The 20,295-nt window shown below is 40.3% G+C and overlaps 1 protein-coding gene across 1 annotated transcript in view; it reads left to right on the top strand.

The window, feature by feature from the left end:
• rg (A kinase anchor protein rugose) overlaps positions 1-20,295 on the top strand; it is a 53,227-nt gene that overhangs the window by 8,975 nt on the left and 23,957 nt on the right. Inside the window, exons 2-5 of the mRNA XM_022837449.2 lie at positions 13,369-13,473; positions 18,040-18,166; positions 18,762-18,952; positions 19,359-19,565. Coding sequence (XP_022693184.1) covers positions 13,369-13,473; positions 18,040-18,166; positions 18,762-18,952; positions 19,359-19,565 — 630 coding nt within the window. The remainder of the gene's footprint in view (positions 1-13,368; positions 13,474-18,039; positions 18,167-18,761; positions 18,953-19,358; positions 19,566-20,295) is intronic.

The raw sequence follows: 20,295 nt of genomic DNA, 5'->3' as shown, positions 1-20,295 counted from the left end.
ATACGTTAACACGTATATATATATAACGGTAACACGGTAACACGTTAACGCCCACAACTGATTGCTACACTGGCTGTGCCTGAATCGAGATTGAAATATCTCGGTTTTCCGTCCATGTGTACCATCGGCCTCTGTATGTATGTACGAACTGCGTGTATGTAGCGAGATTTTGGACATGTGTATATATTAAGAAATCGTCTATTTATCTCCGATTGTAACTTTATTACTTTAAGTTTATCATATCCATGAGATGTGCAGTTGGCATTAAGCAGATGCTGCACTGTTATAGTTGTGGGTAGACAAGGACTTACTGCCGCAGGGCTTTCTGTGGTGCTGTAGTATTTGTGCTTCGTTGTCTATAGTAATTACGAAAAGAGTACAACATATTTCATATTATTTTATCATCGAATTGGGTAAAGCAATCAGACACGGAAGTATTACAAACCAGCAAAATAAGGTGGGCATGTTGGAAGAGTACATGTCCCTAATGAGAATTCCTGTTCGCTCACATAACCATTATCGGGTGCGAAGTTTTGATTTAACCAGAATGAGCGCGTGAGATTTAGGGGTATTTACGTTCACTTGGCGAGAAACAAACGAACAGGGTACACTCGTTAGAATTAGCGGTTATATATATAAAACGTTAAGCGAAGGCATGGAAGTGCATTTAATACACGTTTTTCTACAGACTGTGATTTAGGACTATGTAAGCATCTGTACAAGGTGCCACTTTTGGAATGATTTTTGTCGCGTCTATCTTTTGTAAGCTTCTACAGGGGGCCATATGTTGTTATTGATAGAGTACTTCCTTGCCACTCCTGCTGCCAGCCGTCGCATTCACATGAACCGATCGCGTGACCTCGAAATCGAGATCTGTTTTATGATCCATCATAAATTTGCCAAAACGCTTCCCCACTTGAATCAAATACAATTGTTTTCACCTTGCATTGGTTGAAGTTTGGCGAAATTGCAATTGTGGCTTTTTTAAAAGGTTTTAGTTTTTGCAAGAAAATTTCTATATTTCCTGCTACAGCTGCTATTGTTTGACCAAGTAAACATCGATGTTTTCGTTGCTAGAGTCCTGATGCTGTTTGACAGTCGGGCTCTTGAGGGTAGATACGATTTCCCTTAATGCTGGTCACTCTATGAGCATAATCGTTCAATACGATCATACATTAGTCGATGTAGTTATGTTTTAATCCACGAATCAAAGCTCATCGCACTCAGCTGAAGTCCTGATGGACCACTATAAGATGGTCGCTTTTATCATCGTGAGCAATCGATGCCTTAGCCACAAATGAGTAGAACATCGAGCAGAATCCCTTCTAATGCTTGAGGACGGTATTCTCATTTGGTTGAATTACTATACATTAACCCGATTTGCATAACGACTGTATTCTGTTGTCCGCTCTAACATGCTCTCTGGGCGCACACTATAAATTATAAGGTTCGTCAATTTTGAGTCAGGCAAGCTTCTCCCACGTGACGAAGTTTGGACCCATATTGAAATGTCGTACTTTTTGTTTTATGCAGTATACAGTGGGTAAAGCCTCGGAGAATTTTATTTGTAAATGCCCATAAGTAGCGCTAAACACCCGCCAGTATTTGTTTAGTAGGCTTTGGGACGCGCTAAAAATTACTTACCCTAAATAATAATGCTAGGCGATTTCATCCTATGTGAAACCCGTTCTACGTAAAAATAACATGTTTGCCTACTCAAAGACATCTGATGCTTTAGGTTCGAAATCCGACTTACTAGAACTGGCAAGCTATTTGACGCAATGCACACCTAAGGCAATGCCAAACGTAAAATCCGTAACGCATATTTACACAATTTCGTCTCGTGAAATTCGTAAACTCCTTTCGGACTGAAATAGATTTGATTTTGTTCACTCCTTATCTATTTATAAATTATTGTTTTTTTATAGATCAGCGTACAAAACCGATTTTCTTGAGATTTACTAAGACTACATCTGACTTTCGGCGCAACGTAAGTTATTCAAACGTCCAAGCTTAGCGACTGTCAAAATCATGAATGAAATTTAGTTATGAAATGTAAACTATTTGTTAAAAATAATAAGATCTCACGAAGTAAATGTCGCAACCTTTCGCGAACAAGCCTAGCAACAACAATTGGCTTTACATAGATCTCGAAATATCAGATGCTTCAGTGCTGAAGTGAAATTGAAATAGTGAACTTCGCAAACTTCGCAGCTCACTTACAACTAACTTACATATTTGTAGAAAACGTACATAGAATTTCTATATAAGCACTTTATACATAGAAGCACTATATAAGACAACAATAAACAGCAACAATAGACAACATCAATGAGAACGACAACAACGACACCAATAATAACAACAAACAAGCAATCACAGTACCGACAGTAAAAACAAATACTCTGTTTGCCCTAGTAGACTTTAACTGTGAGAATAGGCCCAGTGCGTGAACCTAAGCGTGTAAATGGGACGCTGTTCGATTTGACAAAAGCTGGGAGAACACAAGATAAGCTGAGATATAAGCTATGACACACAAGCAGGTTATTAATTAGATGAAAATGTATGTGCCTCATTCTGGTTTTCAACTGTCGAAATTGTTAGGACTAACTTGGTGCGTCAATCATCTCTGACGTCATTTCTGTCTATTTGCTGTTGTATGTTAGATACGAGGTTTCGTTGCGATTTGGAGGCCGTCGTTAGCCTCTCACGTTTTAACTATTCACTAGATCCCATTCGATAAAAGAGGAATTTTAGTTGAATATACAGCCTTTTACGTTTAAAAAGTGGCTCAAATCTACCTGCCGTCACTTCTTGGAAAATGTAAAACGGTCTCACGAAGATGTTTTTGCCTGTAATGACGAAAAGGATAATGGTTTTGTGTCGTGTAGGTCGACTGGATTCGTGGGATATTTAGGGTTCGCCGACTCCTTTCATCTCCGTATGCGTGTGTATGTTCGTACCAGCGCGTTAGTTCCTCGTTCCTCCGTATATTCAGTTCTTAAGGCACATGTACAGAGTTCTGCAAAGAAACGCTTGTATGAAAAGGTACAGCAATGTCGGCAGAGAGGCTGAAGCTGGGAAACTCTCTAGACGAATGATGCTGAGAGACCACGACCGAGAGCCTGACTAAATAGAAAGGCTGGCTGAATGGTCCAGACCAGCAGGAGTCCAATTCTTACGGAGCACTAACAAACAGTACCAACAACGGTATGAGTGGACTGCGTGAGCCACGCAAAGGTAGCAAGGCTAACCACTTAGGTCGCTGTTTCCTGTCGCTGCCGTCGGTAGTTGCTTCGGGAACTCGTGCCAGTAGCACTGCCGCGTTACATCGAATGAGCGGCCAGCTAACACGCGCGCCAGGCTGTCGCATAAAAGAGGTGAGAAAGAAGGTAAACAGGAGACCGATTAAACCGCTGAGACTCATACGACGTAGCCGATAGTAGTACCTCCAGTAACAAAGTCGTTCTTTCGTTTTTCACTCTTCATAGAAAAAAACTTCTATCGTCTTTTGACTGGAGATTCGTGAGGGACAGGGCGGGCAGATTGGTTTTGTAGCCCACGGGCCTTACAGGCTTTCATCTTAGGACCTTTTGCCTCTCTTCTCAGAACCCCCTTTAAAAGGGGATGATCCTTGCTGTGGGTACAAAGCCACCACTAACTGCAGTAGCGGTAAACCGCGCTCATTTCACGGTTCTACCTGCAGGTTCAAGAGCTCAGACCATAGGATCGGGTTTGGACTCGGGCTCCGTTCGGCTCGATACGGCTCAGACGCAAGCCTGGAACACCGGAACGCATTAGAGATTATGGCACAAAAAGCAACCGCGTTATTTACTTGCCACCACGTCTTTACCAGTGATCGTCCTTAAATTTGCACCCCTCGCCCATCTAGTCAACAATAACAGCTACAACAATTACATCTAGCAGTAGTAGTAGTAGTAGTAGTGGCAGCAGCGCAACGGAACAGGGGGGTGTACATACTCGCAGGGGTGAATTAATTGTTACTAGAGCAAATAATTAGAATTAGGGCAAAAATCGAAACAAAAAGGCTGACGGGATTATAGAGCTAGAGTAATTAAACTGTAGCGTGAAATAGGCGCTACTTGCGGCCATCTAAGCTGTTGGGAGGGACGATAAACTGTATTAAGGGGCACTGTGTATCATAACATGGTCCTTTATATGGTGTTTTCATTAGAGTGGCGTAAACTCAAGGCATCGGTATGCTTGTCTACCAATTTTTTGGGATCAATTTGCTTCAATTTGGGATACAGCTTAGTTGCTTCACTATCCAAAAGGAATATACAAACAGTTTGCTCTACGGCGATGCTGCGTATATATTACCGTCCGAAGGATTCCCATATATGCTATCGATTCAGCCGTCGATCGATCAAGCACGACGCGAATGCGGTTGGGCTAACAAGAGTAAAGATCAAAATAGTTGCTATTGAAATCGAGATCAATGTTTGTTTGCTGGTAGTACATATTACGCTATGAACGATTGATTTCGTACTGAAAGTGCGATCTTTGAGTTAAGCTGCAGCAAGAAAGCTTGTCTCCGCAAATGAACAATCTTTTCCTTTAGAGCTGGTTAGATGCACTTTAAATTTTTTTATAAATACATAAGCAGGTCAGAATCACTAACATGATAGCGAATATTTTCTGATAATTTAAACAACGGTATTTGTTTCACCGGAAACATTATTAAGATCACGCGCTCTCTTTGAGAAAATTACTTTGGCCTCTAAGCTTGTCTAGCAGGTCAGTTAATTTTCGTAACCTATCGCGCTGTAGAATGAACATAATCGGAAGTGTGAAATTACTGGTTAAATCTAGTTTTGCCATTGAAAAATTTCATTAAGCTTTTTTTAAAAAATTTAATTAAGATTTTCATAAATTTTGTATTAACTATTGTGTTGACATGTCACACTGAAACGAGTTCGTTGATCCTTCGTGGAACGCAAACTATCATGATGTAATATCAATGGTATTTATTTGGCCAGCATTTAGCAATTGACCACTCCAAGTTCACCCTCTGCTAACTGACGGTGACATCTTAACTGCGTCTACAATGTTTATACACCTGTGAAATGAGTTTTGTTGCAGTTCTTGCCTACAGCATGCTAACATGAGCTGAGCAGCCAAATAATATGGGATGTGGTGTTGATGACGTAGCTCTTGCACCATAACCCTTTAGAATCCACTTCGTATAACTGAAATTCTCATCTAAACGATTCGGCAGAAGTCTCGGATTCTCCCCACTATGTCATATAGCACTATACAACATTGCCATTTAACGATGCTGTAGCAGACGAAAAAAGGCGAAATACGTCCTTGTTTGTTTATTTTGTCCGCAACCTCTCCACTGTTCGTCACGATACGCTAATGTGCGGTTCCTCGGTTTCGTACCTTCTGTACTAAGTACACTATCCCAGCAGCATTTTCGTGCACTTTTTCCTGTACTTCATCTATTTTTTGTGTGTTTTTCCATTTAGGATTTCATCTTCTTCGTCTTCCCCATCCCCCGTCTCGAGGGAACAAGCCTAGTGATAAGTCCCATAACATGGATCAGACGTATGCTGGTTGAATGCTAGGCAAGTAGTCGTGGCGTGGCACGACTTGCAACGGCGTCAATTTCAACAGAAATGCAGCAATCGGCTTGACGTTAGCACAGTGATAAATGAAAGCGATGACATTTTGTAGGAATGGTTTCTACATGTTGGCGTATTTTTCGGTATCACATTTAATAGCAGCGTGTCCGTTCTTTTTTCTTCATGCTGATACGGTAAAACTACCGTTATACGATTATCAACTGTATATTCTATTTACTCCAGATTCGTCGACTAGCGGGAATACGCAGAAAGTAGCTCATGTTCAACTCAACAACGTTGGATTTTAGGTATAGAGTATTTGAATAGAGCATGCTTAATCTAACCAACGCCGTTCGACAAATTCATACTTACACGACTGCCGCTGCATGCACGCGCTCTTTATGTAGAAATATTTATCATCTGCTGTACGTGTGATACATACAGTAGTGTTAGCTATAACGGACTTGGTAAACTGTTGGGAAGGTCCGGAATGGGAGCAGCTAATTGGATGCCAATTATCGGGTGTTCAATATTTTTTTTTGCCCATGGATCGCAAAGCGGTTACCTCAACGTCGAGGTCATCGATAAGTGACGATATACTTCCTCTTATTTGCGATAACGACGATTTTGATTCTGATGCTGGACAAGGATCGATAAACGTTACAAAATTCTAGCATTCTAGAAACTTTAAGGGTCAAACAGATTTACAAAGGCAACGATAGTATCCAAAGTCACAATATATTGAAAACTAACTCTTCGTTATATAACAAAATGAATATTTCGATAATTTAGCGGGCGCGAATCGTACAAATTTACATGTAGTCTTGTTTAGGAAGAAGTTAATGAAACATTAGACGATACTTGATGTCTGAAACAATACCTAGTGATTGCATTGAAACTAAGACTCGAAAGACTTTTAGTTTAGTAAACGGTATACGATAAACTGAAATAGTATCTGAGATATTATGCGTAGCGATTTCTAGGTCCTAGTCATTAGTTGATTTGTATGTAAAAATCACAACGCCGTTAGCGTGGGGCCGGCTTGATTTCATCTGGGCTACGATTTGTCGCAATCGTTGGTTACTCTATGTCGGCACTCGGTGCAAAATGCCTCCACAAATTCTTATTCTTTTGAAAATTGAATGGTCCAGTTTTCTATAAAATATCTTTTGGAAGCGAATCACTTCTTTGTAAATAGCAGTAAGTATATGGTCTCTTAATACTCTCCAAGTGTACTCTGCAAAACTGCTATTCTACGAATTGGCCACGTATGTTGTGGGCGTACGGGCAGTTTACGTAGCTTGATTTAACGACTTACCAGCATAATTATAGGGAGTCATGTATGAGCACTGTGGAATGTTTCATTAACATGCTTCTCGAATCTCTAATTTCAATAATCAAGTTTATTTCGAAGTTACCCTTATCTAAGACACGTAAAGAAAGTTCTTTGTGCATCGTTACAGAATAGAAGTAATAGAAAAAAAGATCAGTTTACATTTCACTGTAGCGATCGAAACTTAGCTAACTACTACAAAACTTGTTTTTGAATCCCCATTGCGGAGTTATTGGCATAATGCTATTTGTTCCGAACTTACTTCGTACCCTTTCATCATACCTTCTGTCTACCGGTACATCAGACGATATTAATAATTTTATACTGTAAGTTATCCTTTATGCACAAGAACAGAAACCCAAAAAGGTGGCTTTTGTCCCTACCGACCGATACGGATCCGCTTCTTCTTCGAATCCGTGGCCATTCCTAAATGATTATCTTGGTGGTGGCCATAGTTATTAAATCATAGGTTCAGACCTTGGAAGGCCCACGGCCCATTTCCTGAATTCCGCATACCTTTTCTTCGGTGGTCCTAAACTGCATCCTTCATGTTTTTCTTGGTACGCCTCAACTCCCTGAACTTCGTCTCAGTCTATTAGTTCTCGCAGTTGCCCCCACGATGGCGCAACGGTAATGAGTTTAGTGAACAACCGAAGCGACACAGAAGTGGTCTAGGTTCGAGTCTAAGTGTAAACATATTCTTTTGGTTCATATTGAACCACAGGTATCTTGATCTATTTTGATACAATGCTAAAACAGCGATACCAAGATCTGTGATAGAAGGGGCAGCCGGAAGTCATTTGTGGAAAAAAATATAGGCTGGTCACGCGCTATGTGGGCTTGTTTTTTAGAGACCTGAATGTAGCTCGGCTTTCTTAGCCCCGACTGTCCTTACCAATTGTTCTTCTTGAGGCCCAATTTACCAACTACCAATAAGCTAGAACTCAGTCGCTCGTCATCTCAGAGAACTCTCGTTCTTGCGATTATCCAAGACCTCGATTAGCAAATAAGTCTATTATGATACATCAAAATAGACGATTAAAAAACTCCAGAAATCCATATTTTAAAATGAGCTTATTTACGAATTTCTTTATTCGTTTTGTTATCCGTGTCTTCCGTTCGTTAGCCCCTGTGTCTGCCCTACATCTGTTGAACTATTATGTTCATTCATCCACAATTAGGCCATCTTATATTTATTTCGTTGTGAAAGCAACGGTTACTAAGTAGAGGGCACGCGACCCAGATGCCGCGGGTTCCGGAACCATTCCTCGTGCGAACTCCCTGATAGAGAGAGCGAAACGGAACTCATTCCTTCGATTTTGTCCCGCCTCTCCAAGCCCCTGAAGTTTCCTACATGCTTCGCTCTAGGAGCGGAAAAGGGGCAGTTGGCTACGATCAGGGGGTGCTTTGGAGGAGGATCATCAGGAAAATCGATTTCATCGGAAACTTATTAAATCCCTAAGCTTAGTTCCATTTAATGAACGCCAGGGGCATTATCCTCTCCGGCGGCTTCTACACTACATAAGGAGAGCTTTTTTACATTAATAATTATCGTAGTATAGGTATCAAAATGAATCCTACTTGGCTAACGTGTTTGGTCTTTTCCGCATAGTCCAGTGCTGATAGCTGTTTTTTGGTAATATTGATGCTCAAAGCATGCTTTATATATGTGTACACTACGATATGATACGCAGATTATCTTAATACAGAGTGTCTCGTCAAAATTGGGCACATTTTGGCAAGCTGCCTATCGTAGTGGGAAATCGTTTATTCGCTATTTCTAACCCTAGAATAAAAAAACAGTACTTTTTAGAACATAACCTAAGACTCGTCATGCCCAAGGTAAAAAGTTCGCCTTTAAAAGATGAGAGAAAATCCATAGTCCCATGTCTCTATACCGGACGAGACTCTGCCAAGGCTTTAAGTTTCTTATATTACCCGAAATTTACTTTAATGACAGTCAACATGCGGTTGTAGAGGTATTTGATAGTCCGGAGGATCCACAATAAGACATCCTTAATAAACAACAGCAAACTCGAAAAAAATACAAAAATCCATGCCTAGTGATACTGCTATCTCAGTTTGGAATTCGAAGGTTATTTTGAAAAAGACAGGCATGTCGTATAACCCACGAGGACCTCAAATCTATTACAGGAAAAGTCAAGCATAGTCTGAAGATGAAAAAGCTTGAGATTCGCTGGGCTATTATCTAAATGTGTCAATTATAAGCATGCATCATCCGGCCGTCCGCAGTTTTTTTAATAAAAAATTCATTACCACTGCTGCAAAAGTTGATCGAATAGAGAACCGCTGATTCGATATTTCCATTCTGGGCAGTGCTAAATTGCTGCTCATATTTGATCGTATCTTAAAGAACGTGATCTCGAGAGGGTAGTGTTAGGTCGGCATACTCTTCTTGTGAAGTTAACACAGTTAAATATGTTTGCGAGGAACGTCCTCGTTCACGCATGCAAAAAAACTATTCAAAATCAATTTTCGTTTAAATAGGTGCTACCTATAGAAAAGTGATATTAATGTTACCTTAATTTTAATAAGCCACCCTGTACTATTCCTAAAAAAGTCGCCGGTACAAAATATGTTTGCTTTAAACATAAAAATCGGAATCTTTACCATATGAGCTACTACCATTTGTAGATACTCTTATGCGGGCAGCTCCTTCTATATTTTGTCAACAGACGTTCCTTAACAAGATACTATCACTATTAAAATCGAACAGGTCATTGTATGCCTTGCCTAGGTTTGCAATGTAAGACAGTCCGATCTTTGTCCTAATATCTGCTGTTGTTACTATTGTCACGACATATATGCTTTGTTGCTGCCTCGATTTCGGTGTCGTGTGGAAAAAAAAATAACCGATTTTACTCAGCTTCGTTTTTCTCTAGAGCTCCGCCCGTCGTTTTCAGTACCTGTGTCTACACTACCTTAGTATGCGTTTTTTCTGGTTAGACGCCTTCGTTACAAGAAGGCATGAGGGAGCCTTCTACTCGGCCTGGTTCGATGTCTCTAGATCAAATCAGGTGCTCCTCTTTCGTGCTGCCGTTTATTGTTGAGTAGCACCGTGGACCGCGTTTGGTTATCGAGCGCGACATTGTCTCTCCTCATATCTCCAGTAGGCAGACCAAACGCTCGTCACGTGTTATTTCTTTCTAAAATCGCTCTCTTTCGCTCATCGTTTTCTTTGTTATTGCTGTTGTTGTGAGGTAGAAGTAGTAACAAACGATAGACAACCAGTCGTACGGAAAAGAGCAACATTACCACCCAGCTTTGTTTTTGTTGTTCCTTTCCGTTGATTTTCATCCTTTTGTCTTATAGTGTCCTGTGCTTTAACATTAATAGAGTTGTTCTCCACTATTATTCATGGATAGAATAATCGCGTTAGTTCTCTCAGCCCTTGGTATTCTCCTGTCTCATCCCTCTCAAGCTCGTTCCATCCGATCCTTTAATTATTTTTTCTTCTTGCTGCTTTTGCCGTGCTTATTTCTGCTATCGACAACATCCTAAGTGGTCTTAAGACAGGCTTTTAGGACCTTGACACTCTTTCTTTTTTTTTTTCGTTTTTATATCGATGACCAATCTTGCGCGCTGCTGGCCGTCCGTCAGTAGCTCATTATGAGAACTTATTTGATAGCCTTTATTTTTTTCGAATCTATGTGAGTCTGCTCCTAATTCTCGTAGTAGTTTAACACGCAATCGTCATTTGGCCATAGAAACCGCGTCTATATATCTTCAGTTTTCGTCGACCTCCTATAGACAAGAATCGCCGTTCGTCGTTAAATTGTACGAATGCCCTACATGGTATAAAGTCGGTGGCGACGATCCAGTAGCCACGTATTTACCCCAGATTCAGAGAGGCTCAACGAAAAATAAGGTTCGAAAGCAGGTGCAAACCAACCGTTAGTTCAGTGTTGGAAAGCGCCGCCAGCCGCCATCTTTTATTTATTTTATATAAAACTAAACCTTAACGCGATAAGAATAAACTTAGGAGAAAAGTGGAGGAAAACAGACAAAATCAATTTGACATGACCTCGTCTGTATAGGTCGACGCAGTTGCCTAAATAAGTCGGCAGACGAGCTTTTCTTGATCCAAGAAATAAGCGCAATAAAATGTTATAGTAATACGCAGGCAGAAAAAAGGAGAACAATGAAGCAAAGACAAAAGTCAGATACATTTTTACGCTACCGCTCCTGTGCTAATTGTAAGACGCAACGGCAGGTCTAACATCGCCTTCATATCGGATTTCAATGTCCATATCACCGTCATGGCAACTGCCGGTGCTACAATGTGCTACGCTATAGCCAGATGAACTAGCGCTTTAGCATGGTAAAGTTTTGCAGCATGGTTACGTGCTACAGTTAGGTGATCTCCTCGGAAAACCGCGTTTGCGACGCTTCAATCCGCCGCCCTCTGCCAGTGGTCCCCAGCCATCTGTGACTGCGACAACAGCGATAGTGCATCGTGGGCATAGAGAGACGAAGGCTCTAAAGTCCAGCGTTCTGTTAGGATTTCGGCAGATTTAAAAACCACTAGAAAGAGTGAAAGGGAAGAAAAGATGGAGACAAATGTATATTCGCCTGCCCACTGTAATGGTGGTCAGCAAGATCGCCTACTAAAGTACGCCGTTGCTTCTGGTTCACCTGTGGGACAGCAGAGGCAGCGAGGGCAAGTTACGGGCGTGTGACGACGACGGCACGGGGGGGGGGGGGGGATGGAGTAAATTGCTAGGGTCCTTTGCCTTTCCGCTTTTTCGCTGCTGTCGAAGAACGAATATATGTGCAGAGATGAAATGTGACTCGCGTGGTCAGCGCGTCTCTGACAGTGTGGCACGCTACTGCGAGGAGTAATTGGATGGGATGAAGTGGAGATGAGGGCGTGAAATGAAAGAAAAGGAAAGGCGAAAAGACCAGACAGAAAAATGGAAGTAGTTGTAGAAGAGAAAAGGGGTTCGGGGGACAGAGACTAAAATGTACATCCTGATTGGGGAGATTGTCCAAAAAAGGCAACGAAGTATTTTAGGAGAAGAAAGCCAAAGGCCTTTAAGACGGCCAGCGATGCGAAGTTCCCTTGACAGCGTAGACACTGGTAAGTGTCCTCAAGGTAAATTACGACGAAACATATTGTAGAAGGTCATAAACATAAAGGTACACGGTCACAAATAAGCGACATAGCCGGTAAAGGGTGTATAGAGAAATGCACCCTTATAATTAGAGTAATGGGCTCGTAACATGGAGAAACGGGAAAGAGTATGTTAGCGTGGGTCACTTAATCGACATAGAAGGTTCCAGCTACAAAATAGCCTCATGGCGACGCGAACATTACACCAGACATTCTTTGAATTATGTGAAGTTATGATGGTGGGTGTCGTGCGTCCTCGTGATGGAAATGCTCATCTCCTTGAAGATTCTCTTCGCTTGGTCTTAGTGAATTCGGCTTCAAAAACTTCAACCCTTTCTGAAGTTTTCATACATACGATATCACTCGTAGTAAGTACAAACACACGGCGTACTTTGTGTATATAATAAATGTGTACTTGATGTGAGTGGTAACTTTTCTCATGAGTAAACATCTCTATTGCAACGATGTTAGTTTATTCTAGCCAATACCTCGCGGTAGTTTATGTGACCTTCGTCACTAAAGCTCGTTTACTGACAAATCGGGCACATGTGCTCACTCTGATCTCTTTTTTTCAAAAGTTTCCTTAGACTTTAAATCTTGAAAACTTTGCTGAGACATTATACAGAACCTTTTACAGTGTAATAGAATGTTAGAAGAGCAAATTTTTCGATGGCGTTAATGACATGCGAAACTTAACGCGTTCCTGATTTAACGACTGTTGGTAAATCAACTGAAATTTATGTCAAGGTCGTTTAAGGGTCAAACCCATTATCGTAAGGTAAACGACATAACACGGTGTCCTATCTGATCCTGTAATACTGGTAGGAGGAAAGCAGTTGGTATAATACATAGTAACCCTTACTCCTGATTCTTTATTTTTTTCAAACTATAACGAAATATTCCATCCGATCCACTCCAGTCCATCTCCGATCGGCTAGATACGAGAAAGAACATGCCCATAGATAAAATACTTACAATATATAATACTAATATATATATAATAATACAAGGGTAATGAAGTATGTAAGTAAAACTAGTGATAATAGTAACCACTTTATGCTGCTCGCGAAGCGTTGCCGAACAAAAATGCTTTGAAGTACGCTTTTTATAAGCACATAGCGAAACAGAGTAATTTCTAGGCTATTTAATTTATAGACATGGGGATCAAGTGAGGCAGGTCTTCTGGATTAAACGAAATTTATTCGTATTGACAGGATAAGACTTCTATTCTATGGTTCTTGGTGGGATGAAAAACGTTTGTAACGCTACCGTTATTGCATAATTAAGCACGTATCTGTTGTTCTGTCTTTCAGCTCGTGGGTGGGGAGTTTGACATGGAATTGAACTTTGTCATTAATAATCCCAACAATATTATCTACATGCTAGAACTTCTGGATCACAGTTCCACTCAGCTACAGGTAAGATTCCTTATTCGCTAAATATTCTCTAATATAAATAATATTTTATCTCAGTTTACTATAGATATTTTTTACTACATACTGTAGTTCAGATGAAATTAAATGGGACGAAAAGTTCTTGCTCAAAGAACAAGGTTTTTGATTCAGGGAAAAAAAACCTAAAGAAACAAAATTTCATTATTTCTAAGTTATTGCTATAAGGAGACAATACGCACGCCACATTTTCAAGATTCTTCTGTTTCTCAAATCTGAATCCCTTCAGTAGCAATTGTTACTTATCTTCTGTTGGGAAAAATATTTTTCTCTTCCATCTGAAAGGTTACCTTTCTAAGTTCCATTGAAACAATTGTAATTTTGGTAACAACATTTTTTTAATTATTTGGGCAATCATATAGTATTCAAATAAGTTCATGAGCGGCTTCCGTCTATGTTTATATATGTTTATATGTTTATTAAACATATTGATCTCTGTCATAGATGACGAATGAAAAATCTATACTCAACTCGGGTCAAAAAAAGAGCTCTTTATTGTTGATGTACAATAAACGCATTAGACATTAAAATAATATAATGTAATTACATTACTCAGGCGTACAAACATCTTTTATTATATATCAGTTCACTATATGTTACTCTTAAGAGCACCGTTTTTTTCGATAGCGCACATTTATGGCAATCTGATTTGTCTCGATGCGTCGACGCGCGTTATTCAAATGCTACCCATTTCAACCGATTGTCAAGGATGCCCATTGAACTACGCGTCGTTAGCAAACGAAATTTGGCTAATCAATGTCCCAGTTTCTCCGAAATTTGGAAGTGAAAACGAATTGAGTTTACTTCAGAGGAACGAAGATTTCTTAGCCAGCGCTACGGGAAAAAATTTGTCGAAAATTGATGAAGACATTAGGCGGAAAGGTTTTAAGCACAGTATATGAGAGCAATTACTTACATTAAGTGTAAAAACTAACGAGAGGGTGACCAAGTGTCGAAACCCAAAGGACAGGGGCGCATTGCCGGAATCGGCGTCTAGGGGCCCCAGCGGCGATGTCGCAGATCTACAACCCAAATAGTAAAAATGCGGAAATATCGCAAAAAAAATTAATTGCTTAGGATTTGAGTTAGAAATGCGTATGGAGTATTCCACGCGCAAACTGCAGAACCTTAATCAGCAAAAAAATCCGCGTAAAGCATACAGTCGTCAAGTAGGCTCGGACGTAAGATGATGGTAATACTTAAAATACAGGAAATTATGAATACGGCCCGCCATTTCGAGTTCCTCAAGAGACTTCTAGATTGAAAGGCAATTGATATGGTAGTTAAAAGCACGTGGTCCGGCTATTTGATGACCTCATTGCCATGCCTCAATTACTTACCAATTGGATTACATAAAGAAATGTGCAGCGTTAGCTTTAACCCACGTATACTTCTGATCTATGTCCTTGCGATTACGGGGTTCTCGACGCCCTAAGGAGCACAACCGATGAGCAAGTAGGTCCCACCATCGATTAACATCGGGCAGCCTTAGATAGGTAAATTGTATATGCGAACGCAAACTGTAGGTACATGGCTGTTTAGAAGCTAAGCAATAAAAGAGTACCTTCTAAATATTAAAAAATAGTTAAAAACTTCGTTTCCTGCATTAAGTAATGATAATCGAGTCTCTTGCCAATTGTTTTCGATTCTCATTCTCTTCGAACGTCCAGATTGATTCGTTGATCATTATCATCTAAATACTAGACCTTCTGAACTGTGTGCAGTCTTACAAATATATTTTCTACTTGAAGGAAACCTCATTTGAGAACATGTAACAAGGTTTCGAGCTTTATGTATTAACCTCAATTGAACGTTAGTTAAGATAGGTGGCTCCCTTTAGCACAAAACAAGGTGCGTCTATGCCCGAATTTAAACTTAGCAGATATCAGTCAAAACTTGGAGGTCAAAATTAGAAAATCAGTAGGCAAACACGATGCCACTACACTATCACGGCAGCTATAGAAGCAGAACTGCGTTTGATGATACGCGCCCATGCGCAGAAATCTTGAAGGTTTGGGAAGAATAAACCCGATCACAATAAGCTGATTTTATCCCTACTACAAAAGCGTTTCTATTCCTCCGAAGGACCATGCGCACGAAATATGAACTACATTTGTATTCGTGCACGTGTACCAATTTACGAGGGCTGTACGTAGTAATTTGTATCGTGCCTGGTATGCTCAAGGTTTCTTTCGTAGTTATCACTATCGTTATTATCATTGTATCGGCAAAGTTAGGTAAATATATATATATATATATATTTAAATAAGTATTATTACTCCGACGCTGATTTTGCTTCAGATGATTGTTCGCTGTCAACGCCAGTGATCGTAACTAAAGAAAATTCGTTGGATACGTTTTAAACATAATACTGAAAAATAGATAAGTTTAATTTTCGAGACATTAATGAACACACACACTCACCAGCCACCCAGTGTTTGTAATAGCTACAATGAGTCATACGCTATTACCCATAGCTATTCTCTCTTCCCGATGAAATTCAAAAAGCCTATGGCCGTGGCCACGCCGCAGCTTGCCCCACAGCCACAGCGTTACCTTTCCGGTGAAGGGCAATCGATCGGGTTACATACCCACAGCCTATTACTTGGCGTTAGGCTCGTTGTCCCTGGCCTTCTTTCTTTGGTTCTTTATGAATACGTCCGTTTCCACCAATGTACGAAAACAACAGATGCCAAACAATGGAAAACAGACAGCAGCATGAATAACAACAATAACACTCACCAATGGGTTCTCCAGTTAACCAATCGACCATGAGCGGCAGGGCAACACAAAGGTGTGGCGAGAAACCTAACCTCACTTCTTCAATCCAAGCCCAGCTCACTTCATGTTGCGTTTTGGGTCGGAAGTGTTTAAATTGCGGAGAAGTGGCAGACAGCTGGGTAATAGTGTCCCTGCGAGAAGATTGGGTGGTAACGCTTTTGCCCCTATTAAACTAACGGTACTTTGTTAAGGTGAGATATAGGTTGAAAACCAGGCATAAACATGCAGGCCTTTTGTGCTGATAGGGGCGAAACATCTGAAGCGATGTCTAACTAAAACAGTACCTCAAGCCGTTTATTTAGGTGGGTAATGATAGCAATTACCTTTTGTCGGCATGTGTGTATACATACATCTTAGAAGATTCGACCTTACCGACAAAATTGCTATAATTAGGCATCTAAATAAAGGGCTCAACGTTTACTTCCAGTACTGTTTTGGTTACAGCACAAATACACTCATCGTGTATATATATTTTGTTCCCTTTGAGTAAAGTCAGTTTGTACATGTGTCTGATATTTCCGTAAAAGAACATCGGTTCCACAGCGAGAAGCATATCGAATTGTTCGGAAGCGAACGAACACATTTTACGTACTTGGAAGTCAAAAGATGTTAGTTGGGAAAACATGTTTATATTGTACGTCACGGGAGCTAGACAGTGGAAGGGCAACTTCAGGGCAACGATGTAGCGTGACGTGGGTCGGCACTCAAAAGGGAAGTGTAACCCATATAGCCTGATTAACAAGTCTGCGTACGCTTGTAGCCGGTATAACTAATCGCAGCATGTTGCGCTGTTCATCGTATTGATGTATAAAGGATTCCCTATACAATGATCGGCTTTCTAAGGATGGCAACAATTGAATTAGGTGCACCTGTGGTTCGTTTACGACAGTTTTTGTTGCCAATTAAATGACAGAAAACCACGCAAAACATTTCATTCTTATTAAAGTTTGCTAGCTCAACGGCACTCATATATGATATACGTACTAGCGTAAATAGGAAAGCATTTCAAGTTAATTCTTATATAAGAATTAATAATTGTTTTTACTACACAAATGTCTGTACACTATTGTAAAACTACTATTTCAATGACCAGCCATCCGCAATTAGGTTTTGTAGTACTTCTAGAAATCCGTGCTTTCATATTGATTGTTAGAGGATGAAGTATCAGTACGCAAAAAAGCTCGTTTTAAACAAAGAAATCTCACCCGGCGATAAAAAACGTTTCCATGTACAAGGGCCAAGGTCCACTATGGTTAGAATCGTGCAAATGAACCCTATTTTTTTATATGAAGTCAGTTTTCTTGACTTATTTCGCATGAGAGAACGGGTTGATTAGTGATATTTTTTTTATCAGAATAACTAGTAAAGTTAAACTATACATTAAGCTAAGTTTTGCCATTGTCGTTTCGCTATAGTAAAACCAACTGTTCCGCGCAGAACCCCCTAACGGTAGCCAAAAGTAGTGCCTAAAATTTTCGCCAGTTAAAGGCATCGAAAATTCAGAATGTATGCATAGGATAAAGTATCTAAATCGGAATTCTTTCTTACGATCTGTTTTTGTCAATAATAATAATAAGAATAATAGTAATAACGATGATAGAACATCTTACAGAAGGTCGTTGTCCTTTCATTCGGAAATATCAGTTATTATTGGCCAAGTTCTAGAATAAACAAGCAGAACAAAATCTTTCCAAACTCTACTTTTTACTTTGATGTCGATAATGGCTTTTGTTTGTTTTTGCTTCTCTTCAGGCCGAGCTGTGGAGTGTATTGTGTGCTATGCTAAAGAAGAGTGTACGCAATCTACAAGCGTGCACGGAAGTCCACCTAATTGAGCACATCCTCGCCCGAATGGCTCATGTCGATCAGGTTGTCGCAGGTTAGTACAATAATCGTTGTCGTTATCCTGCTCGTATTCATAATCGGCGATTCATTAGAGCCCACAAGACCCACAGGCAAACTCCTAGTGCCTTAATCTAATACGCATGAGCGATGATCCAAGATTGCGTTCGGTGGATTCGATGGAAAATGTTTCTGTTAAGAATGAGTTTCTCCGGCGCATTGCCATGTTCATATCTCTAATACATCGGCAACTATTTGGCAAACATTCAATTTGGAAACAAACATCTAATGGAATCCTATGGATCCTTGTCATGTCGTTCATGTTACTTTTTTTGAACAGAAAGCGACTACTCTCAGAGGCTTTCATCCTTAATAATCTCCTTAAGTGTGGAGCATTAATCGAAACTGTGGTCAAGCCTTCACAAAAGGGCCTTTGTCGGCCTCTTTAGAGTGCACATTTGCCTGTGACTATCTGATCCGAAGGGCTCGAAACATTTGTTTACCTGATTTGAACAAATTTTCTGCTTTATCAAAGAATAGCCTCAGTTGATGGTAGCACGTTAGCTTACTGTATCTCACTCCATTGATGCGTTTCGTCTTCACTTTCATCGGACTCCTTCAATCGGCCTCAGACCTAGTAATCGAAGTACTAGGCGTGCTCGCAAACTACTCGATTACGGTGAGGGAGCTTAAATTGCTGGTGGGCTATCTACGTGCAAGTGGCGCCACTTGGGGGCCGCACTCGGTACGACTTCTCTCCGTACTGCGGGCGTTACCACATCGAACAGGACCCGATTCATTCTTCAGCTTCTCCGGGAAAAAGGTCAACATTTGTTTCACTAATTTATTGCAGTTGTATGTGATGTTGATGGGAGAAACTCTGCTTGTTCCACTCAGAGCTTTAAACGTCCAATACCCTATATCGTATCATAATATACGGATACAAGAACTGACAGGATTTGTTGTTACAATCAACGCGTAGATAGTATTTGCTTAACCAAGAACAACGTATATAGGAATTAGGATAGACAGAAATATATAGTAGCAATAGTTTATTATCAATTTTCGAGCAGATTTTTACCATGCTTTCTTTTCGAACGTTTGCAATGTAGCACTTCTAAGCGGGAAAAAAATCGAACGGCATGTAGGATCTTAGCTTTTACGTGCTTCTTGCTATTGCTCTATAATGTATCAAATGTTATCATATCTCATGTGCATCGTCTTTTTAGGGTTCGGCGATCGCAATTCCACCACTATCACGTTGGCCGTACCAGAGCGGATGGACCCTCTGCACTTGGTTTCGTCTCGACCCGGTTAACTCGGTGTCGATTGAACGTGAAAAGCCCTACCTGTACTGCTTTCGCACTTCAAAGGCCGTCGGATATTCGGCTCATTTTGTTGGCAACTGTCTCATCTTCACATCCATGAAAGTCAAGGTGAGTGCACACGCTTACTGTTAATAATAGGATAATTAATATTGATATCAATAGCAGTAATAAATAATGGCTCAGATATTACCTTTTTTTTTTTTTCTCTGTTCGAGTCTGTAGATGTTTGCCTAGCCAAAAATTATATCATAGCAGCATATTAACCTAGCAATGAGCTGCATAGTGCTCAATGTTCCACCGATGTCAACTCTTAGGCAAAACCATATAGTTACACAAAATTCTGTTAAATCCATAAATGACTGAGACAACATATCGCTATATATACATCTGTTCCGTGCAATAATCAAGCGCAATTTTGATGGGAAGACGCAGTTCAACTCAGCAAAACGAGGCTTAACGAAACCTGTTACAAATGTCAATGTAACGTAAAGAAAGCGGGTGTGGTAAATGGCCTAGTATAGCAATTATGGTAGTTGTACGATTTCAACGTAATTCCTTATTCGTTAACTACGTTAAGTACTATAGACTTACATGATATAACTTATAACTTGAAATTATATCAATGGATTACGGGGTAAAGGCAGTGGCAAAAAATTGTTTAAATGGCTGGTCCTACGATATCGTTTTGTAACACCAACTCCAAGTGATGGAACCTTCGCCTGTATTTAAGCCATCTTCCATGATGTCCGTTTATGACGAGGTGTCAAAAAAATGAGTCGTATTAAAGGAAGGTTACATCTACCTAACCACCCTTGGCCGTCGATTGTCGTCTGCTATG

This window comes from Varroa jacobsoni, unplaced genomic scaffold, assembly GCF_002532875.2.
Source record: "Varroa jacobsoni isolate VJ856 unplaced genomic scaffold, vjacob_1.0 scaffold_709, whole genome shotgun sequence".
In the NCBI taxonomy this organism is placed as follows: Eukaryota; Metazoa; Arthropoda; class Arachnida; order Mesostigmata; family Varroidae; genus Varroa; species Varroa jacobsoni.
Note: the sequence above shows the minus strand (reverse complement) of the source record. Positions and strands in the feature narration are given on the sequence as shown.